The 23,853-nt window shown below is 44.8% G+C and overlaps 1 protein-coding gene across 1 annotated transcript in view; it reads right to left on the bottom strand.

Moving 5' to 3' along the window:
- Nucleotides 1-3,435: 3,435 nt before the first annotated feature.
- The window catches only part of CCDC6 (coiled-coil domain containing 6), a 109,776-nt gene continuing 89,358 nt past the window's right edge, over nucleotides 3,436-23,853 (bottom strand). Inside the window, exons 6-9 of the mRNA XM_065894503.1 lie at nucleotides 19,092-19,248; nucleotides 15,929-16,029; nucleotides 5,864-5,988; nucleotides 3,436-4,788 (exon numbers count right to left, since the gene is read on the bottom strand). Coding sequence (XP_065750575.1) covers nucleotides 4,594-4,788; nucleotides 5,864-5,988; nucleotides 15,929-16,029; nucleotides 19,092-19,248 — 578 coding nt within the window. The 3' untranslated portion in view covers nucleotides 3,436-4,593. The remainder of the gene's footprint in view (nucleotides 4,789-5,863; nucleotides 5,989-15,928; nucleotides 16,030-19,091; nucleotides 19,249-23,853) is intronic.

Genomic DNA, 23,853 nt, shown 5'->3' with positions numbered 1-23,853 from the left:
GACTTAAAAATTTAAGAATAAGCTAATATACTGAGTGTAATTTCCAAAGCCTGACGATATATGTGCATGTATATACCTATATCTAATTGTTTATACATAACATTTTGGGAATGAGTGTGCTTTTCCTTTCCTTTTCATAATCCCCTAGGTGTATGGTTTTCAAGTGAAATACAACACAGATACGGGACAGTGCGCAGATCATAAACGCACAGCTCAATGAATTTTCAAAAACTCAATACATCCAGGTAACCAGCATCCTGATTAAGAAACAGAGCAGTACCAATCCCTTTTGTGTCCTCACCTTAAGTTCACTTTCTAAGGCAGCCTTTAGTATTCAGAATCTAAGCTGGATATCTATCAGAAATCAAAAGGGAAACAAGGTTCATTTTCCGACTCAAAGACCAGAAAGAAAGAGATAGGGTATAAAGCTCAAAAGATTCATTTTAAAAAATTATCTTTATTTAGGTTTCCGATTCAGCACATGTATCAAAGACTAATCAACATAAAGAAGTAAATAAGACATTAATTGGAAGTCTTACATCTCTCTAAACTCTGACCAAGAATGTCAAGATTGCCACTATTACCAGAACTCCAACCTAGTCAAGTTGTAGACAAGCTATCATGAACGACGTACAGTGTGCACACATACACAGAGGCCAGAGACATGCTAGCACTTGGCTGTCCTCTCTTCCTTGTTGATGTCTTTCCATGGGACAGTCCACTTTTGCTGTCCATGCCTAGTTCCAAATAAAGTCCAAAGAAGGCTCAGGGTCAACCTGATCCAACACTCTGCTGGAGGAATGCACTCTCAAACTGTTGTACCTGCAACTTTGTTTTTGCCAGGATGAAGTTCAGATCGAGATGTACGATACAATCTAGATGACGGTGCGGACTAAGTGAAGAACTAAAGTTGAGCAGTAACCCGAGTTAAGGCATGAATGCACACACATGTGCACACACACAGCACCCACGCTATCATGAACATAGGATTCCTTCCATTGCCTAGCGAGAGGCAACCAGGGCTCGGCAGTTAACCACAACTGCTGAGCATACTGAAGCATGCCCCCCATAATTTTATGCTAACAGCTGTGTGTGTATGTTTTATCACAAAAAAAAAAAAAAAAGAGAAAAAGGAAAAAAGAAAACTAAAAAAACAACAAGAAAAAAAAAACAAACAAACCCCAAACCTAAAAACCCCTTAATCTCTTACAATGGCTCTTGAGCATGGAACTCACGTAGCAGCGTCGATGGCTGGATCTTTAGTAATTTGGAAATAAAAGGTTGTTTTACTATGTATTTCTTTGGTAGTCCTCACTACAAAGTTTTCAGTGTTGGTTACCTATAAGACAAGTACTAGATAGAAGATAAAGTTACGCAGAAATATTTCTTCTATACTGATAAGATAAAAATAGTGAGCTCTCCAAGCACAAGTTACTATGCTTTTTCTTGCCTTATTGGGCTTCCTCTACAAGCAAGGCTTCGTGCAGGAAAAGTTCATGTCTACCTAACAAAGGGCGATACATACTCTATCTTCCTACAATTGAACAGTTAACGAAAATTCACATTATTCGTTATTTCTGGTCAAATCAGCTAGAAGCCGATGACAAAGGGGCAGCAAGCACTTGGTGTCAAAGCCATGTTCTGGTCACACATTCACTCCATGGTTGTGGTCAGTCTCTCAGGAGCTCAGAGTTTAAAACTCCTTTCAATTAACAAAGGAGCAAGTTAAATCAAATCTGAAATACTTCCACCATCTGCCAAATCTCTAGAAGTCTGTCTAGAATGCCAGCATGCTGGATGAAAGAGAGAGCAGTTCAGAGCCCAGAGAGGCCTCAGGTGTTAGGGAAAGTAATTTGGTTTTGTATAAAAGGCATGGTCATCTGGCGAAGAGTACTTATCCTACTAGCAGCACAGTGGTAGCCAAGGGTCTCTGTCAGCAAGACAGGAAAATGAAGCTACTGAACCTGCTGTGGCTCCCACCTGCCTTCCAAGGCCTCTGGGGCCTCTGGGAGTCAGTCCGGAGTTGCCCTGGGTGGGTGGGCAACAGGAATAGCAGGAACCAAGTTCAGCACCCCCCCCACCCGAGAAGTGCCCCAGATAAGTCAGCTTCTCGTGGCCTTGGGGTTGGAATCTTCGGGGTCCCTGGGGGCTAAACCATGGCCAAGGAGCTGCCCTAGCAGGTACTGCCCAAGTGTGACAGGCCCCACACGGGGTCATAAAACACTCGAACAGGACATGAAACAGCATCATTTCAAAAGAGTAGTGTTTGTTCTATCAATCCAGAATGTCCACCGGGAGAGGCAACTAGATTTATGGTGAGAAAGTGCTGTTTGAAGGAGCTGTGTTTTATTTTGCAGTGAAACGACTAGTCTAAGGAAACCGGCGCTACATTTCTGTAGAAGTCTGGAGGTCAAGAACCTGTCTCCAAAAGGCATTTATCAGAACTGTCTGCTCACTCCGAGTGCTTTTTTCAGTCACCACAGGGCAATGTACTGACTTTTGTGCTTTCAGGAGGTCACTAAATTGCTAGCAAGTGGAGGGAAGATGATTACATTTTAGACTTTCTTGTTTGAGTGCAAGACACTACTCAACAGCACTGAAATCTATAGTCTCATAGAAGATTCTTGTAAACATATACCATTTCTCCTATAAGAAAAACCGATAACTGTACGATGCAGGCAACATTTGTTCGCCTGCTCTCAGAGTTCCTCAAAATGGCCAGGTGCCAGGAGGGACGGTGAGCCGTTGGTGAAATCCCCGGGTTGGACAGGACCCCATCTGACTGAATTAAAAACCTCAAGCCTCAATAATTAAATGCCGAACTTCTTCCCCATATTTGAAAACTGTACTATGATTAGGTATATTATACATTATAAATAAAATTTATAGAGACCTACGATTTCTTTCAAATGACTGAGGAGTGACACTCTCAGTTTGGAGGTGGAAACCGAAAGAGTCAAAAAAAAAATCCTATTGTTGCTTTTACTCTCAAGTTCTTAAGATGCTCGTCAAACACTATGAGCCAGTGAGACGAGACCTTTTCTCATTCTGTAACTTGTAAATATGCATTCAAAGGCAAAAATGGAGGTTTCTCTACTGTACAATATTAAATATCTACAATGTCATGGTTCCTTATGGTTAGGAGTGTGTTTAATAAAGAGCTAGCTATTAGAGATGGCTGTCACAAAACATGGACTCTTAAAAATTACGGATAAATTAATGTTCAGTTCTCTGATTATATCCAACAGATACACATTCTCGTCATAAAATATACATTCTCTAGTAAGTTATTTTTGTCCACAGCATATATAAATATGCAAACACAGGTGGTAAAAATCACTTTACGACCAAAGTACAAATCAGTAACTGCTGAAAAGCCAAAATAAAGGTGTTGCAAGTGTTAAGAAAAGACTGACTCACGGCGTTCCACTTTAGAGTGAAACCAGACGATGTATTTGTGCTAAATGAATGGAAATGACGCATTCAGGATATACTTCTTTGTACACTGCGCTTGCTTTTACTGGGCGAACTAAGCAGTCCTCAATGCTAATGTGCTACTTTCCTCTACGCCTCTTTCCTGCCAGCAATAAAGTATTTTGGCCATTGTGCCAAGATGTTCCTATAATGTTCATTTCACATAGTATTTTCTCATAGTACTCTGCACCTTTAAAATATCTGTTCGAACTCTATTTTAGGGGAACGCGAGTAAAGAACGTAAAGGGAAATGAGCTGTTTCTGTCACCATCACATTGCCTTCTGCAGCAGAAATCACACAGCACGTTCTAATCAGCCATCGCAACCACTGGCGGGTAGGACAACAGTTATCGACTCACGTGGGAGGGCCAGTTTGGGTAGGGTAACATCAAGGATAAAGAAAGACTCACACCCGGATATACGATAATTATCTATCCCATGTATGTGGAAAAGGTACAGCCATGTGATCCAATACTTCAGGAGATCTGTTTTACAAGAGACATGGATGTTGAGATATACTGAAAATGACCCATACAAAGTGTATCCGTAGAAAGCTCTATTAAACATTGTCTTGGGCACTGATGCATCCAACTTCCCATTCTATAGTGAGAGCTAGATTTTCAAAGGTCTGAATTGTAGTGCTGAATTACTGGTATGCTTGGTAAACACTATTCTAATGGGGGTTGGGGGAGAGGTGGGTAATAACAGCTCAGTTATTTTCTGCAAATTCATGGGAAAAAAAATATAAAAAAGATATCCCTTTTTATTTTACAAACCTAAAAGCCAGGAAAATGAAGCTCTGGGGCCAAGCAACAAAACCGCACACCGCTGCTGAACTACCAAATAGTCGAATAGCCGACGTCCCAACCAGGGAATGGACGCACATGAAGATTCAAGTAAAACACCGATGGAGAAAGTCGTCTGTTTAGTGTTGTAGACCCACAACACTGGCTGCGTTTCCGACACACGTTTACAACACAATGAATAGTGAAGCCTAGATAACCTCAGTGCAAATAAGTCAGATCCGAATATGCCAGGGAAGGAAGCCTGTGGCGTCTTGAGTCGACGGCTCCACTGCACGAACGAGTCCCAGTGTGAGGTTCGGACTGCGCACATGCATTAAGGCTGGGAGGAGGGGTGCACCGAATGTTGCGAGGGGGCGGGCTGCAAGGTGGCTGCCGAGGGGACCGCGGGCTGCATGGGCGGCGGAGGTGGAGGTGGCGGAGGCTGGACGGGGGTCTGTGTGTTGGGAGACGGAGGCGGCGTGGGCCGTTTGAATTTGTCAGGGCTGTTGCTCCTCCGTGGTGAAGGCCTCTGTAGACAGGACAGGAACAGCAGGTCAGAGCAGGCACAGACGGCTCATCCCTAACCCAGTGTGACTCGGAGCCCAGGATGCCCCAAAGCGGACCCACAGAGACCAAACACCAGCGAGGTCCTTGTCCATCCCTACTGGCTTCTGAACCCGTCAGGAAAACGTCAACAAGGTAGAGTTTACACCGACATCTATGAAAAAGCTATGCAAAATCACTATGAAACGTGCATCGACCGAACGACTGGACTTTCGCCCTTCGATGAGACGGTCCTAAAATTAAAAAAACAGCTGTCACGTCCTCCCCTTAAATCTTTTCTGTTCATTGTATGTCTCCAGCTCCTTCCATCCCTCAAACAAGTTGTCAGTGTCATGAAAGCTACAGCTCAACCAAAAACGTTCCTGCTTTAATGTAAAGCTCATCAAACCAGCAAAACAGATTCAGAAATATCTTACATGCTTTTTTTAGAGAACGGGGTTCTTCTTTTCAAGATTCCCTCATTGGGAATACCCTCAGTTCTACCCTATTCTCAAACCCCTATTAGCGACATTTCTAACCGGTCTATTAGTCAACTAAATAGTCAGCTCTAATGAAAACACTCCCCTGAGTAGCGTCTGAACCGGATACACTTAAGGTTCCTTCTAATTCCAGGAAAGAAAATTCTGGATGAAACTAGAAACAAGTCTAATTCCAGGAAGAATACTGAGGGTCAGTGAACTGTGAAGGTGCGGACAATAAGTATTTTAGACATTGTTAGCAACCAACGATAATTCGCTATGGCAAGGAGCTGGCTAGAGTTCAAACGAGGCATAGGCCGGAGGTCAAATTACGTTTCACAGAGGGCAATATTTCATAGAAAATGAAGGTGAAGTTTTGCCTCCTGGGAAGGATTTTAGTTTCAACACCAGAATGTAGCATCAAACTGTTGGGAGGTCTCTAGAAGTTTAAGGTGAACTGAAGGAAGGAAGGAAGAAGAAGGGTAAATGTCCGAGGACATCAACGTTGGCTCCCACGGAGGACCAGTCGCTACCACCACCAGGAGGAAAGCGCTGCTCCCTGCCCGCCCCATGGATACTCACTGTGATACCGTGGGAGGCTCCCATATGCTGCACATGAAGACCTGGGGAATTGTAATAAGACATTCCGGCTCTAGTCAGTGAAGTCGGTGGCGTGAAACCAACTGTGTGACTCGCATACGAGAGACCTGCAATATAACGACAACTTGTAAGTATTATTACAAACTCAACTATCTGGTGTCTTTAAGCATCTAGGAGGCTTTAAAATGCAGAAGCTCTTAGTCACCCACAAAAATGCAAACAGATGAGAGGAGTGGTGGGCTCACCAAGTGGCCTGCTGGATGGATAACAAGGGATATAAAAGTCAAGCCCTGGTACAGACTAGACAGCCCAGAAATAAGTGCACACGTAAATGGTCAGATCACCTTCAGTGAACGTGCCAGGAATATGCAACGCGGAAAGGGTAGTCTCTTCAACAAACGGTGCTGGGAAAACTGGAGATTCATGGGCAAAAAGAATGAAAGTGGAGCCCTATCTTACACCATACACAAAAATCAACTCAAAAGGAATTAAAGACCTAAACATAAGACCTGAAACCATAAAACTCCTAGAAGGAAACACAGGGGGAAAGCTTTATGACATTGGTCTTAGGAATGATTTCTTAGATAGGACACCAAAAGCACGGGCAGTGAAGCACACATAACCACGTGGGACTACAGCATTCTAAAACGCTTCTGTTCAGCAAAGGAAATCATCAACAGAAAGGTCACCTATGGAATGGGAGAAAATATTTACAAACCATAGATCAGATAAGGGGTTAGTATCCAAAATATATAAGGAACTCCTACAACTCAAAAGCAAACAAATAACCTGATTTAAAAATGGGCAAATGACTTGAATAGACATTTTTCCAAAGACAACATACAAATGGCTAATAGGTACATGAAAAGATTCTCAGCTTCACTAATCATCAGGGAAAAGCAAACCAAAACCATAATAGGATATCATGTTACACCTGTTGGGATGGCTATTATAAAAAATAAAAATAAAAAACATTTTTAAAGTGTTGGCAAGGATGTGGAGAAAAGGGAACTGCTAATGGCAATGTAAATTGGTAGAGCCACTATGGAAAGCAGTATGGAGCTACCTCAAAAAATTAACAATAGAACTACCATATGATCCAGCAATCCCACTTCTGGCTATTATCCAAAAGGATTTAAAACAGGATCTTGAAAAGAAATATGTACTCATGTGTTCATTACAACACTATTCACAGTAGCCAAGATGTGGAAACAACCTAAAAGTTCATCAACAGATGAGTGGATAAAGAAAACATGGTATTACATACAATGGAATATTATTTAGCCCTTAAAAAGAAGAAAATTACTTTAAAAAAGAACATGGATGAACCTGCAGGACATTATGCTAATATAAGCCCATAACAGAAGGACAGATACTGCATGATACTACATACATGAGGGATCTAGGTCAAACTCACAGAAGCAGAGAGCACAACAGTGGCTGCCAGGGGCTGGGGGTAGAGGAAATGGGGGACTGTTGTTTGATGGGCACAAAGTTTCAATTTTAGAAAAAGAATACGTTCTAGAGATCTACTGCACAACACTGTGGTTTGTTTTTTTTTTAATTTATTTTATTTTTGTTTGCGTTGGGCTTGTGGGCTTTTTCTAGTTGCGGCAAGCGGGCTCTTCATTGTGGTGCATGGCCTTCTCATTGCGGTGGCTTCTCTTGTCACTGAACACGGGCTTTAGGTGTGCGGGCTTCACTAGCTGTGGCATGTGGGCTCTAGAGGGCAGGCTCAGTAATTGAGGTGCACGGGCTTAGTTGCTCCGCGGCATGTGGGATCTTCCCGGAACAGGGCTCGAACCCATGCCCCCTGCATTGGCAGGTGGAGTCTTAACCGCTGCGCCACCAGGGAAGCCCCACTGTGCTTTTTAAACAATACTGTACTGTACAGTTAATAATGTGTTAAGAGGGTAGAGCTCATGGAAAGTGTTCTTATGACAACTGAAAAAAACCAAAGTCCAGCCTTGACAGGAGTCCAACTGAGATGTACAAAAGTAGAAGACATGAGAAGAAACAAGAGTAAAGTGGAAAAAATAGAGCAAAGGGGTAAAAATCAGATGCAAGGAAAGGGTAAGTGTCAAAAGATATACCAATAATGACGAGACAAAACCAATGGGTGTGTATAGCAGCCACAAAGCAAACAAAAAATTCACCACTGAGAACTTGGCAACTTCAGGATAGTCAATGAAGAAAACAAAAAGCCCTACATATGCCAATGTTCCCCCCAAAGAAACTGATATTTAAGGAAGAAACACCCCCAGCCCACTATAACCTTCTGCATAGTCTTCATCTAGGACCCCAGAATCAGCTCCAAAGTTTAATGCCCAGATCTTAGTTCCCTGACCAGGGATCGAACCCGTACCCCTGCAGTGCTCGAGCAGTCTTAACGACTGGACCACCAGGGAAGTCCTTAGAGACGCTCTTCTATAGTGTCTTTTGACTTCCACGGTTGAGACATGCAGCCACCACGCCTATCTGTAGTTGTCCTGTCCCAGAATTTGTCTGTGCCCTCCACACCTATTGTAAAGGATTTTATTTCTTGCTGTGACTATGAACTAGTGTGCTGCTTTCTATTTGACGTATTTCCATTTCCAATTGTGGATTTGGTTCACACGTACAAAATGGAGGTCTGGGGTAAAGCACAAGTCTTTGGGAGCTCAGTGGTCATTTACTGGGACTTGTATTTGTATCGCAAGAACTTCGTTCAGCTTGGGGAGGGAAGAAGGGGTTTTCTTTAAACAACTTTGGGAAATACAACCCTAATTCCATTTCTTATGAAAGTGATGAAATTTAAGAGAAAAGCTTTGAATGTAGGTCCTTATCCCAAGATAGAGAAGCTCAGGGGGTTCGATTCATAATACAAAATAAATGAATAAGATCAAGCCCATTGCCCAGTATGACGAGGTTAATAATGATGAATATGTTAAACTGCTAATCACGAATCTTCAAAGACCGCCTATTGCCTGCCCAAATTAAAAAAAAAAGTCCCTTCTCTGGCTATTAAAAAGGCCTGCATTTGGCTCCAAACTATCTCCTGATGTTCTAGGTCAGTGGTTCTCAATACCGAGAATCAAAGCCCTCGTCCGACCCCAAATCAAGTGAATCCGAATCTATGGGGAGCAGGGCCCCAGGGCAGCCGGTGATAAGAACCACAGTGACCTGATCACTCTTGATTCTGACCTCCACGTCTCAGTTCCCACCATGGCCTTTGCCTGGGATGTCTTCTCTTTACTGCAGGACTTGGTTTCTCCTTCTCCCCTTGTCAATCAGGACCTCACTCAGCCTTTGGAGGGGCAAAGAGCCCAGACTCCAGAGCCGACTGCCATATTATCTGGGGCTCTAGTTCTGCCACTTGGTGCTGAGCGACACTGGACTTGAGATCCCTCGACTGTGAAATGAGATTATCACAGTGACTGCATAAGGCTGTTGTGAGGATGAAATGAGTGCCTGGCACAAAGGAAGGGCTCAGCATGTTTCAGCTCATTAACCTCTCCTGCAGGGCTCTTCTCAAAAGCTCTCTAAGCTGGTAGCTCTCTCTTCTTTGAAACTCTATTTAGTGCTTTTTTTTTTTTATTATTATACCTTTTAATTTTATCCTAACTTTTTATTTTGAAATAGTTTGTGATTCGTAAGAAGTTGCAAAAATACTACAGGGTCCCTGTCTACCCTTCATCCAGCTCCCCCCAGTGATATCTTACATAACCAGAGCACACTGTCAAAACCAGAAAATTGACACTGGTCCTATACAAGTGACTAAGGTACAGACTTTACTTGGATTTCATCAGTTTTTAATGCGTTCTTCGTGTGTGTGTGGGTACAGGTGTAATTTTTATCACCTGTATAGATCCAAGTAATTATCACCACAATCTGGATAAAGAACTGTTACAAAACCACAAACAAGCTTCCTTGTGTTGTCCCTTTATAGTCACCCCTTCCCTCTAATCCTAACCCCTGGCAACGACTGATCTGTGCTCCACCACTGTAATTTTGTCACTTTGAGAATGTTATAGATATGAAATCATATAGTATATAACCCTTTGAGATTAGTTTTTCATTTATCACAATGCCCCTGTGATCCATACAAGTTATTGTGTGTATCAAGTTAATTCCTTTTTAGTTCTGGGTAGTATGTCATTGAGTGGGTGTACCACAACTTAACTTTTGAGGGGATATAAAATACATAAAATGCGGGCTTCCCTGGTGGCGCAGTGGTTAAGAATCCACCTGCCAATGCAGGGAACGTGGGTTCAAGCCCTGGTCTAGGAAGATCCCGCATGCCACGGAGCAACTAAGCCCATGTGCCACAACTACCGAGTCTGCATTCTAGAACTCATGAGCCACAACTACTGAGCCCGTGTGCCACAACTACTGAGCCTGCGCTCTACAGCCCGTGCTCCGCCAACAAGAGAAGCCACCGCAATGAGAAGCCCGCGCACCGCAATGAAGAGTAGCACCCACCTGCCGCAACTAGACAAAGCCCACGTGCAGCAATGAAGACCCAACACAGCCAAAAATAAATTAAATAAATTTTTTAAAAAACCTATAAAAAAGGCATTGCTTATTAAAAAACAAGCAAACAAAAAAAATATAAAACTCATTATACTTGGCCTTGTATTATCTTATTTCTTGTGTTTTGCCCCCTACTTCCCTAGGCCCTATAAGCTCTTAGAGGCCAGAGACCATGTCTTAGTAGTTTTTGTTTTCCCTTAATCATCATGCATCTGACCCTCTTGCCCAGGAATACAATAAACAATAAGAATCCCAAAAAACCTAGGTAGAAAATATCTCCTAAACAGAATACTGTGGCTTTATAAAGCTACTCCTGGAATAGCTTGCTGTGCTATACAAATGCATTAACTAGAGTAAAAATTTTAAGACTTATTTCATTGTCCACAAGCTCAAGACAACAAATTTTAAAAATGACTCATGAAAAGCAATTCATGACCAAAAACCACTGAGCAAAATGCATCAAGATACCAAAGTGTATAATCCATAGAAAACCAACTACCTAAAGGAAAACTGCAAGAGGTCGGGGGGATAGGGAGAGGAGACACTTGAAAACACTAAAATATTAACACTGCCTTCGGATAAAAGGATTCTGGATGATTTTATTTCTGCTTCTTTATACCCTTCCGACTACCCCCAAATTCCCTCTAATAAATCTTTGCTAAAGGAAGAAAAAAAAATAAGCATCGTCGAACCAAACTAAAGGCAGACACCTTCTGTTCCTTTGAAATTTATCTTAGTTCCACAAGTCAGACATGTCTCTGTTAACGTTCATACGCTAGAGATACGACTTCCTCTTTAACGCTCTCTGATCTGGCTCTGTCCCCATCACCCCATCAAGGCTGCTCTCGCCAAGGCCAGCAGTGTTTCCGTGCTGCCAGGTGCACTGCTACTCTCCACCTCTCATTGCACTTGACCTTGGGGCAACGACAGACAAAGCTGACCCCTCCCTTCCTGCTGAAATGCTTTATCTTAACCTCAGTGACATCGGATCCCAGTTTCCCTTCCCCTTCCCTGGCAGCAACTTCCCAATCTCCTTCACCAGGTTTCCTCCTGTACCTGACCTCTAAATATTACATCCTTCAGGATCAGATGGGAGGGTTTTCCTCTTCTCCCTCCATCTTCCACGACCAGGTGATTTCATCTATGTTAGTAGCTTTCTTTAAAATAAATTTTTTTATTTTAGAATAGTTTTAGGTTTACAGAGAAGTGGCAAAAATAGTACAGAGCTCCTGCATCTCACACACTCAGATTCCCCGTTATTATTATTATTATTATTTTTGGGCCGTGCCCCGAGGCTTGTGGAATTTTAGTTCCCCAACCAGGATCGAACCCAGGCCCTCGGGAGTGAAAGTGCAGAGTCCTAACTACTGGACCACTGGGGAATTCTGAAAGATGCCCTATTATTAACTTCTTAAGCCAGTGTGGTACCTTCATCACAACTAATAAACCAATGTTGACACATTATTATTAACTCAGGTCCACACGTTATCTGGATTTCCTGAGGTTTTGCCTAATGTCCTCTTCCTGTTTCAGGAACCCATTTAGGATACCACATGCTATTTGGTTTTCATGTCTCCTTAGGCACCTCTTGGCTGAGACAGTTCCTCAAACTTCCTTGTTTTTGATGACCTTGTCAGTTTCAAGGTGTGGTGATCAGGTATTTTATAGACAGACTGTCCCTCTACTGTCTGATGTTTTCCACGTGGTTAGACTGGGGTGATTCGTTTTGAGGAGGAAGACTACAGAGGTAAAGGGCCCTTCTCATCACATCGTATCAAGGGTACGTACTACTGACATGACTGACCACTGTCGATGCTGACCTTGATCTCCCAGATGAGGCAGTGCCTGTCAAGTTTTTCCTCTGTAAAGGTACTTTCTTTTTTTAAATAGCTAAGAAGTTTTTTTAAAGTATTATTTATTTAGTTATTTTATTTATTTTTGGCTGTGTGGGGTCTTAGTTGTGGCACGCGAGATCTTCCTTGTGGTGCGCGGGCTTCTCTCTAGTTGTGGCACACAGGCCCCAGGGAGAACGGGCTCTGTAGCTGTGGTGCACGGGTTCCAGAGGGCGTGGACTCTGTAGTTTGCAGCACGTGGGCTCTAGTTGAGGTGCGCGAGCTCAGTAGTTGTGGCACGCAGGCTTGGCTGGCCCCCGGCGTGTGGGATCTTAGTTCCCTGACCAGGTATTGAACTCGCGCTCCCTTCATTGTAAGGTGGATTTTTTTACCACTGGACTACCAGGGAAGTCCCAAGGTACTCTTTTTTTTTTTTTTTTTTTTTTTTTTGCGGTACGTGGGCCTCTCACTGTTGTGGCCTCTCCCGTTGCAGAGCACAGGCTCCGGACGCGCAGGCTCAGCGGCCATGGCTCACGGGCCCAGCCGCTCCGCGGCATGTGGGATCCTCCCAGACCGGGGCACGAACCCGTGTCCCCTGCATCGGCAGGCGGACTCGCAACCACTGCGCCACCAGGGAAGCCCCCAAGGTACTCTTTTTTTCCCCCCTCCCTTTTACACTGTATTCTTTGCAAGGAAGTCCCTACCTTTAGCCCACATTTAAAGAGTAGGGAGCTATTTCCACTTCCGTGAAGATGGAGTCTCTATGTCAATTATTTGCAATTCTTCTGTATAGGTGATTTATCTCTTCTCCCGTGTTTATTTACTCAGTCAGTCATTTGTTTATATCAGTGTGAACCAATGCATATTTGTTTTATGTTTGGGTTATAACCTAGTATTACATTATTTATTTCATTGCTCAAATTGTTCCAGTTTGGGCCTTTGGGAGCACTTTCAGTTTCCTCCTGCGTCTCTTGGACCTATCCTCATCTTTCAGAGATTATAATCTACTTTGATGATATTATAGAACTTAAAATACGATTTTCAGACCTAACTTTCTGGCCTTACCAGACTGTCCACGTTCATCTTGTATGTTCCCTGTCCAAGGCCCTAGAAACATCCATTTCTTCCAGGAGCCCTAGTTCTCTTCATTGGAGAATGGAATTAGAAACCAAGATCTGGGTGGTGGGTGTGCCTGTTGCTAGCGGGATGTAGATCCTTTTTACAACTTCAGTATTCCCCATGGCTGATACAGGCATATGAAAATATGTTAACTGGGAATGTCTTTTTCTCAGGCTATATAAAATAGTGAACAACCTGAAAAAAATTGTTGAAAAAATAATACTGTCCCTCTATATAATCCACATATATAAATCCACACATAAGCAAGAAGAAGATTTTTCAGAAGTACTGGGAAATGTACCTTTCAATCAAATTGTGAGATAGCCCTCAAAATATTCCAAGTCAGTGAAAATGCAAGACTGCCAATGTCAATGTTAACCAGAAATGGTAAGGGAAGAAGAAAAGCCAAAATGCTTCAAATGGAAACGAAAACTATACAAACAGCATAATTCCACTAGAGAAGTGATTAGATATTCTTAATACTGAGAAGCACAAATTCTTCCAATAAAAAATAAAGTGAAAAGAAAACTTGAAAATTCAGATTTTGCTAATGTATTATGTACCCAATGGACTAGATCAGAATAGGAGTAATTCTACCGCCAAATAGGAGATTATAATCTACTTTGATGATATTATAGAACTTAAAATACGATACAAATGTCCTCACTAAGGCTGGCTGAGAGAAAAAAAAAAATCTAGGTGTTACTTATTATGATGTAGTTTAAGGGAAAACCACCTAGCTTGTCTATACAAGCAAGCCCCGCATTACAGGAACAGGGCCAGCGAAAGCCAAAATTCTGTGCATGGAATAAAATCTTCCTGCAGAGTATTTGTTACCATAGAAGTTAATATTCCCAACCAAGGCCTCACTTTTGTTTTTTTCTTTCTTCAATGACCACAACACTATATTTAATGAACTGGAAGTTACACGCCTGTAGGTTTAAATAAATCAAAGAGAACATGAATTTATATTAGCATGAATCAGCATCACGATCAACTATAAAAGCCTCCCTCCTTGCTTCTTCCTAACTCATGACTTCCTTTTACATCAATAAATCAGAAAGCAAAGACAACCTTTATCATGGTAACGAAATCCAAGTGCTATTTGGGGAAAACTGAGAGGCGGCTAGGGAGAGAAGCTTCTGGAGAGACCTCAAGGCCACTGCAGAGCAGGAGAAACAGATTCAGGAACATCCTCTGGGCAAGAACAGCTGAGGACTGTGCTGTGGATCCACAACAGAAAGTCCTTTTGGTTCACACACAGCCCCTCTTCCCCCCGCCCCGTCACATGCCAGAGAGCGTGCCGGCCCCAAGTGGACAAAAGCTGCCACACTTCGTGTTGGACTTTTTAAAAATCACCCCTCTTACAAAAACAAGAAGTCACAGCGGCACAGTGCTTGGGCTGGATCCTAAACTCACAAAACCAGGCCCCTCCTGCCTGCCGCTATCCACGGCCACCTGCGAGGCTGCAGCATTTCCCCTTGGTCAACCTGAAGGGCGTCCCTGGTGTCTAATGATTACAAACAGACAAAATGAGATGTCACCCTAACCTGAAGCTGTTTTACTGTCTGAAGCCACAAAACCTTTATTGCTGCCACCCTTCTAAGCCGTCACGTCACTGTATTCTGTGTGAAAGTGCTCCGCCACCGCCCTTCCCCCCTCCCCACACACGTTTTTCCCCAACTCTGTTGAAAATCTGTTTACCAGCGCGCACAAGAACGTCAGCCTGGACACTTCAGTCACAAGACACGATCCCTTGGCCGACTACCTTTGCTTTCCTCCCTCCACCCCACTTGCCCACACACCCCCGCTCCGGCCCCCTGCTTCCTCTTTCTTCCCTGCTGGATCATTTACTTGCCCTCCTGGCCCGAAAGCCCCATGCTGTGTGGGTACCGAGCCAGAGACCCTGGGGAGAGAGTTTTTCAGGGTCAGATGAACACAAGCACGCCTTTGAGGGAAAGGCTTCTGAGGGGCAAAGCCAGAGGCAGAAGCGCAACCAGTTCCTTCCTGCACGGCCTGCCTACTAGGGCCGAGGCCCACTCACCCATCAGTGGAAATAGCAGGACGCAGCTCGTGCTCGAAAGAACACAGGCTTTGTGTGAAGCAAGACACGCCCTGCCTGGCCCCGGCCACTTCCTGGCCACGAGACCAGTAACTACAGACCCACCAAATGACTGCTTCCTCAATTTTAACACGACGCCTGCGTTAATTATTCTGAGGATAAAAAGGAGATGAGGTATGTAGACCATAATGAGAGAACCCATAAAAGATATGCTATGGTGCATCTCCGAAATCTGCCCGAGGTTTTTGTCAAACCACCGGCACTTAAAATCATAGTCAAAGATAGTCTTTTTGATAAGGTTTTTCAGAGTTAAGTTACTTTTTTGGTTCCAGAAAACCACCAGCTGACACTGTTTTAAAATTGCAAGCTAAGACTCAGTTGTGATAGCACTGATCATTTCTGGTGTTTTTGGACAACACGTGACCACCCTCTGTTTACAAGCTTTTCATATGCTAGAAGGGAATGTATTCAGGGATACGTTAAATACAGCAGAAAGAGAGGTAGCTGAGAACACGTACTCACCAGGTGATATCGGCCGGCTAGAACTGGGAGAAGGTGTGTAAGGAATCGGGCTGGACACAGTGCGAGGTCTTAATCCTTGTGCAGACATCTCGTTAAAATACCTAAGAGGAGTGAAGGAGATGGTTAGAGCCACCTGCGTTGCAGTAGTTCCTAAGAAAGCTCCTATGAGAAAATGTTTGGGGTTCACATCTTGAGGTCAAACTCCTGAATGTTTAGAAATCAATGCTGCAGTGGGGAGACATGTATAATATGGACCCCAGAGCCATGCTGTTCCACTGCTTGGCAAAGCTCTCTCCCCAGGGCCACAGGTGAGGGAATCCGGGGTGTTTTCGCTCAGGATGGAGGCCTGGTGACAGAGCTGCGTCATGCAACAGAGAGGACCAGGCTTTTCTCCATCACACTATAGCTATGCAGACATTCACCACCACTGTCCCAAGAATTAGACAAATCCACGTTCTAGTGGCTACCTGTAAACTGTTACTTGAAAGGCAAAACCAAACAAGCCCTCTGAGACGCATATCATCGAATTGGAGACAATGTGATCCCGTGAAATGGATGTCAATTGTCCACAAGGCAGGGCTTGCTTAACTAACAGTCATGTGTTCAAATGCAGAACGTGGAATATAATAAATGACACATGGGCTGAGCACCTCTGCAGGTCACGCCGTGCCGGGTCTGACTCATTACTGGATTCGGGAGTCACATCAGGCCGCACTTTGTGAAAACAAGCACAGAGAGCTGAGGAGGAGGAATTTCTGCTTGAGAGACTCCCTAATAAGCGATCCTTCCCAGGCCTTCTGGCCAAAGGAAGGAACGGCCACATGTGCAGGCGTTTCTATCCCAGAAAACATCTCAGCCCTTATACGCAACCAGTTCACGTGAGGAACTTTTAACACAGGTATTCCTATGCTAGTTTATTCAACTCGAAGAAAACCAGACTCCCAAGGTTTGTTTTTTTTTTCTTTGCTGTACGCGGGCCTCTCACTGTTGTGGCCTCTCCCGTTGCGGAGCACAGGCTCTGGACGCGCAGGCTCAGCAGCCACGGCTCACGGGCCCAGCTGCTCCGTGGCACGTGGGATCTTCCCGGACCGGGGAACGAACCCGTGTCCCCTGCATCAGCGGGCGGACTCTCAACCACTGCGCCACCAGGGAAGCTAGACTCCCAAGTTTGGCATGCACCTTTCAACGAGCTACCTACCACCAATTCTTCCTACTCTCTTTAGCACGGCCCACCACAGTGCCACCAGGCTGGACCTCTTGTATTCTACAGCCAGTGGGGTGGCTAAGACCGCCTCTTGGTCTTTAAGGAATTAAACACACTTGTAGACGTCTCAAGTGTCTGACTATTTTCTTCCTCCCAAATCTGACATCATCATTCCCAGTAGAGAGAGCAGATGTCTTTATTCAACAGCTGTACTCTACCTGGGATAATCTGACCTAAAAAGGTAAGGCAAACCTTCTGGAGTGAATACCAATCCTTGGGAAAAAAAAAAATTTATCTGGAAAGCCTGAAGAAGCTTCAGTGTTGTCACCACAGTCAAAGAAACTGTCCCTCAGAGTATGTCGTAATCAAAATCAAGCACAGGGTACTGTGTGTGTTAATACATGCTCTGCTCCATGTCTTAAGGTAGTTAAAAAAGTAGTTAATAAGTTATCTACTATTGTAGCTTATGTTTTCAATGAAATGGTTTTCAGAGGATAAGAGTTTCAGAAAGAATGAGACACTGTCAGAAGCAGATCAGTGAAATTCAGAGTTAAGGTTGATAGTTTTATGATAGAAACTTCCGAGAAAGAATCCTCTTTATTCTTTTCAAATGAGGAAGATATTTTTTTAAAAAAAACAGTTCTAAGTCTGTTTTTTATAAAGTTTTTTAAATTATAAAAGTAGATCGGGAATTCCCTGGTGGTCCAAATGGTTAGGACTCTGTGCTCTCACTGCTGAGGGCCTGGGTTCCATCCCTGGTCGGGGAACTAAGACCTTGCAAGCTGTGCAGTGCAGCCCCCAAAAAAGACTAGATCTTCATTATAGAAAAATTTACATTTTTCATGAAACGATAATACCACAGCAAATACTGTCCACAGCAAATTAATCAAAAGCCCCTCCCTGGTGGCGCAGTGGTTGAGAGTCCGCCTGCTGATGCAGGGGACACAGGTTCATGTCCCGGTCCGGGAAGATCCCACATGCCGCGGAGCGTCTGGACCTGTGAGCCATGGCTGCTGAGCCTGCGCGTCCGGAGACTGTGCTCCGCAACGGGAGAGGCCACAGCAGTGAGAGGCCCGCGTACCGCAAAAAAAAAAAAAAAAAGCCTTGTTAGCCCTCTGGATCTATTCAATAAGAGAAACAGAGTGCTGATCTGCTAACACTGCCCACATGTGTTCAAACAACATGCTCTGGCATCGACAGCCTGTACTAGTCCTCACAGCCGTTGGCAGACCCTGGTCTGAGGCGCTGGCTGCCCAGCACAGGTGGATGTTGCTTATCTTAACGATCACCTCACTCCCAAGCACACAGGAGGAGGGCAGGTGGGGAAGGAAAGGAAAATCTGGGTGAGCAAGGAGAACTGAGCCGTGTCCTCTAGTTAACCAAAGGATACCTCTCTTATGCCGGCCCATTTCCCAGAGGGCCAGGGAGGGGACTTGACATTGCGACCTGAGCAGATAAACGCACTGCGTGAGTTCTGTTTTTGAAAACCAGCTGCAAAAAGGTTGAAGTTACCAAGTGTGGTAAACCAAAGCCTCTGGCTTTCAACAACTTCCACCCACCCCGCCGTGGACTCTTTCGCCCCCTGGGTGTATGTGCTTCCTCAGGCTGCACCGCACACCACCTGCTCACCAGTACCTAGGGATTAAGATATGCGCCCATGCTCCAGGATGGGACGATTCAACGACACCTGCAAACGCTGCCTCCCGACACAAAACCCGCCTCCGTGTCTGTCCCACTGAGTAATTCGGGAAAGGCCATTTTTTGTGTGTCTTTCTGTGTTTAAGGAGGACGGTCAAACTTCTTCATTTATCCCATTCTCAGCATCCGCACCGAGGCCACGGTACTCATCATCACAATAAATAAACGTTCCTGCCATCTGCTGCCTCATCTTACAGGAGGTGAAGAGGGGCCGGAGCCTGGGCTGGCTGCTTTCCCGAGGCTCGTGAGACACGCACGCACCTTTCGTCATCCATCTCTAAGCTGGACTCGCTCTCGGAGAGCTGCCGACAGAGGGCCTCTCTTCTCTCCATCTCCCTCTGCAGCTTCCTCTGCAGCCTCAGATTCTCTTCCCTCATGTGGCGTTCCTCCTCCAGATACTGCGCCATTTTCTCGGAATCTGAAAGGCCAGAGTTCTCAATTAAACCAGAGTACACTCTTCAAAAAGACGGTGGTCCAGCTCCTGTGCCACAGACCAAGAAGTGCTGAAAGACAGCCATTCTCACTCTCCCACACACAGATGAGATCTGGATTTCAAGTTTATCCCAGGTACCAAGGTTGACCCACAATATGCATTTAGAAAAACATATGAAAAGCAGTGCTGTCAGATTAGGCATCTTCCATCCTGCTTCCCTGCCTTCTAAAGTGCTTTATGTAGAGGAAGGAATGCTGGAGCTACGTGTGGCCCGAGCAGCTCCCAGAGCTCCCTCTATACTGCTGGAGCAGAGAGGGAACGGGGTCCAGCTGGGGAAACAGACTCAGCCCACGGGGCTCCCCTCCAGGCACCAGTTCTGCTGTCTGTCAACTCCAGACACAGCGGGGTAGGTCACCTATGGGAGCACACCCATGGGTCACACTTGTTAGCACACCCCCCAGCGCACTGGGAGGTGCGGGGGGGGGGGGGAGCGGTTTGCACACGGAGAACCAGTGTACTCAACGTGCTAGGTAACAGTTATAAATCTTTTTATAAAACTAGAAACTGACGTAACAAGCAACTTTAGATCAATATTTCAAATCAGTCTAGTTTTTGGTGTTTGTGTTACTATTTCCTGACTTACGCACAGTCTTTCGGAGTCAAACAGCAGGTAAAGACATACATGCAGCCAGGATCTTGGGATGGCACCATGCTTATGACAAATACCCCTTCCTTGGGAGCTGCCCCGTATGCGGAGAGGTCTCTGCTACAGCGCCGGCCAGAGCTAACCAGCCCCAGGGCGAGACACTGGACCCAGGCTAAGCCGGCCAGATCATCCTTCCTGTGAATCTGAAATGTGGAACTGATACCCTGCTGGGGCTCTGGAATCTCGTTCTGCTGAGTTGCCTGGACCCACTATAACCCCTGCCCTTCTGAGTGACCCTGTGCAGGACTCTGTGGCGCCCTCTAGTGTCCTTTCAGGCAAAGGGAAAACATGACCCTTCCCCGCTGTCCTGTGTTGTCACTAAGTATCTTGAATACTTATCTTGGTTATCTTGAATATCCTTATTTCATAAATTCAAATGGAAATACCAACATTATTAAACACTATATTCCTGGGCCGTTTTCAATCTAACCAGAAACCCTGCTGTCTAATCCAGATGCAAAAATCACTTTAATGGAAGGCATGCTGGGAAAATATTTACAAAGTACACTTTTAATATAAATGATTTAAGTTATTTCATCCCAAATAGGTCAGCAGATGGAATTTTTCACTTGCTCTACAGGCATCGCTACATTGACCTCTTGGAGTATCTACTGTTTCTAGACGAGAGGGACAGTTGTCGGAGGAGGTTGCCTTTCTTTTCCATAAATAGGAAAGCTTCACAGAACTGAGGATTCATGAGGCTTTGAGAATAATTACTTAAGAGGAAACACTGTCTTTCAAAGAAAATGGCAATCCTGTAGCATCTGGGGAAACCAGCAGGGGGATCCTTCAACAATAAGCTACCGACAAGAACATCAGTCACCAGGGGTGATGGCTGAAAAGACCTCCTGGCAGTCTGGCAATTAACCCAGAAGCCGGAGGCACCGAGAAGGCACCAGGCCCACAGCCTCTGGGAGTGAGAGACCCAGGCACAGATGGCTGACCCCGTGGCATTCCTTGGGTGCCCTCTGCTGGCTACCGCACACCTGACTTCAAAGGACCATAGATTTACTCTCAGGAGTCTTCCTCTTTCTCCCACAAAGAGCTCCCTAGGACTCAGGGTCCAGAGGTTATGTTGCCCCCATCTTCAGCCATCTCATAGCAGTTACTCCAAGATAGTGTCAACTGAGGGTGACTTACGGACAGTCTCCCAAGAGACGAGTCCTACCTGATCCCAAGGTGGCCTGTACCTTTTAAATTCCCTTTCAGGTTTATGGCTAGAAAATACTAGCCGTATTGGATGGGGTGCCCAGACCCCATCCAAACCACTTAAATCAGAATCCCCGAGAATGAAGCCTCTCCACTGGTCTACCGAAAACTCCCCAGGGGACTCTGTCAGTTGAGAGCTACTGGGAGAGCGGTTCAAGTTCAGACACAGCTGGACTTGGGGGAGAGGGACCAAGTGCCCCAGGAGCTTTCAAAGTGGACAAGGTTATCCAACCTAAGGAGGCAGAGGCAGGTGGATGAGGAAAGCCATTAACTCATACTCTACACCCAACCCAAAGCTACTGTGTACAGCTAAGTGCCACGGCCTTCCCTGTCCTCACAGAATCCAAACAGCACTTTGCAGAAGCCTCTGCTGACATCCGCAGTCTCTCCAGAGACCGAACAGTACAGTAGGAAGGAAGCAGAGGAAGTAAGATATTCTTCCCAAATTTCTTCTAAAAATGTTGTCTGGGGAACAACAAGGCAAGTCTATACAAGAAAGAAAAATATAAACTGACAGCAGTGGAAAGAGCTCAGAAAGGGGCTCACAAGACCTGTGTCTGTCCAACACGGCAAAAACTCAAAAAATATCCTAACCTAAAGCAACTAATATTTGAGAACCCTGTGGTTTGTTTTCACGGAATACACATCCATTATGGTTCTCAAGCCAGGGTACATTCAGAATCACCTCTACTTAAAAAAATACAGAGGACCAGGCTCCACCCCTAGAGTAAAAAAGCCCAGAACCCTGGATGGGGTTAGACAGGACAGTGGACTCCCAAAGATGTCTGCATCCTAATCCCTGGAGCCCGTGTCCAGGTTGCCTTCCATGGCAAAAGAGACTTGCAGGTGTGATTAAATTAAGGACGTGGAGATGGGAACTCATCCTGGATTATCTGTCTGGGCCCGATGCAATCAAGAGTCCTTACACAGGGAAGGCAGGAGGGTCAGAGGGAAAAGATGTGACAAGAAGCAGAGGTGGGAGTGGTACCAATGCAAAGGAGTCATGAACCAGAGAATGCAGACAACCTCCAGAAGCTGGAACAAGCAAAGACACGGATTCTCCCTTAGAGCCTTTTACAAGGAACCAGCCCTGCTGACACCTTGATTTTAGCCCAGTGAGACCTGTTTTGAACCCAGGCCTCCAAAAAATGTGATATAATAAATTTGTGTTGTTTTAAATCACTAAGTTTGTGCTCATCTGTTAACAGCGGCAACAGGAAACTGACCACACTGTACTTCCTAAAGGCTCCCAGGAGAACCTTGATGCACCCATCCCAGATGCACTACTGCACTAGAACTTGAAATCAACTTCGGAGAAGAAAACATAAAGGTAAGAAGCGCTGAAATTTTAAATGCACATTTCATCTGACTCAGCAAATCCATGCCGTGGAATTTACCCTGAAGGTGTTCGTGCACAGGTTTCAAATGTTTGTACAGAGATGTTCGCTATGGTTGTAGCATCAGCACCCAAAGAGGTCTGTTGGTAAGGGATGAGTTAAATAAGTTACAGTGTATCCATACACTCAAATACTACAGAGCCTTTAACAGGGGGAGCGGACTCCCCTGGCGGTCCAGTGGTTAAGACTCCGTGCTTCCAAAGCGGGTTCAATTCCTGGTCGGGGAACTAGGATCCCACGTGCCGCACGGTGCGGCCAAAAGATTCAAAAAAAAAAGGGGCAGGGGGAGTAAGGCAGCTCTGTATATATTGGCAGGGAAAAAACTGTAATACATAGTGAGTGAAAAGAAAAATGCAAAAGGGTATGTTCATTGTGCTACTATTTGTATAAAAGAAGTCTATACAGGGCTTCCCTGGTGGCGCAGTGGTTGAGAGTCCGCCTGCCGATGCAGGGGACACGGGCTTGTGCCCCGGTCTGGGAAGATCCCACATGCCGCGGAGCGGCTGGGCCCGTGAGCCACGGCCGCTGAGCCTGTGTGTCTGGAGCCTGTGCTCCGCAATGGGAGAGGCCACAAGAGTGAGAGGCCCGCGTACCACAAAAAAAAAAAAAAAAAAAAGAAGCCCATACACACACACCCCTGAAGAATATATTAAAAATGTGTTAATTGTGAGAACTGGGCGGCTGGGGATCAGGGGTGAAAGGGAGACATTTTCCCCCTGCATACCTTTCACTGTATTATCTATTCAAATAAGTTGAACGGCCTAAAAACCAAAACAGAAGAAACCCAAGTGAATGCAAAGTGACGTAATCAAGTGTCCAGAAATTAGTTCCTTTGATTTCCAAAAATAAAAAGGAGAAATTTCAAAAGCATTTATTCCTCAACCACCACGAGCAATCGTTAGCTGAGGCCAAATTTCGGTAGTAAAGAAGATAAATACTATTCTCTGCCTAATGCCCCCAAAGTACACTGAGGTCTCCTGCATTGCTTCTGTTAGCACCATCCGAGAGGTGAACACCAGGGAGAAGGTTAGAAATAGTACCTCTGATATAAAATAGATAACTAATGGGGACCTACTGTATATAGCACAGGGAACTCTACTCAATATTATTTAACGACCTTATACAGGAAAAGAATCCCCAAAAAAAAAGAGTGGATATATGTATATGAATAACTGATTCACTTTGCTGTACCACAGAAACTAACACAACACTGTACATCAACTATACTCCAATAAAAATTTATTAAAAAAAAAAAGAAAGAAATAGTACCTCTGATTC

This window comes from Phocoena phocoena, chromosome 16, assembly GCF_963924675.1.
Source record: "Phocoena phocoena chromosome 16, mPhoPho1.1, whole genome shotgun sequence".
Taxonomy (NCBI): domain Eukaryota; kingdom Metazoa; phylum Chordata; class Mammalia; order Artiodactyla; family Phocoenidae; genus Phocoena; species Phocoena phocoena.
Note: the sequence above shows the minus strand (reverse complement) of the source record. Positions and strands in the feature narration are given on the sequence as shown.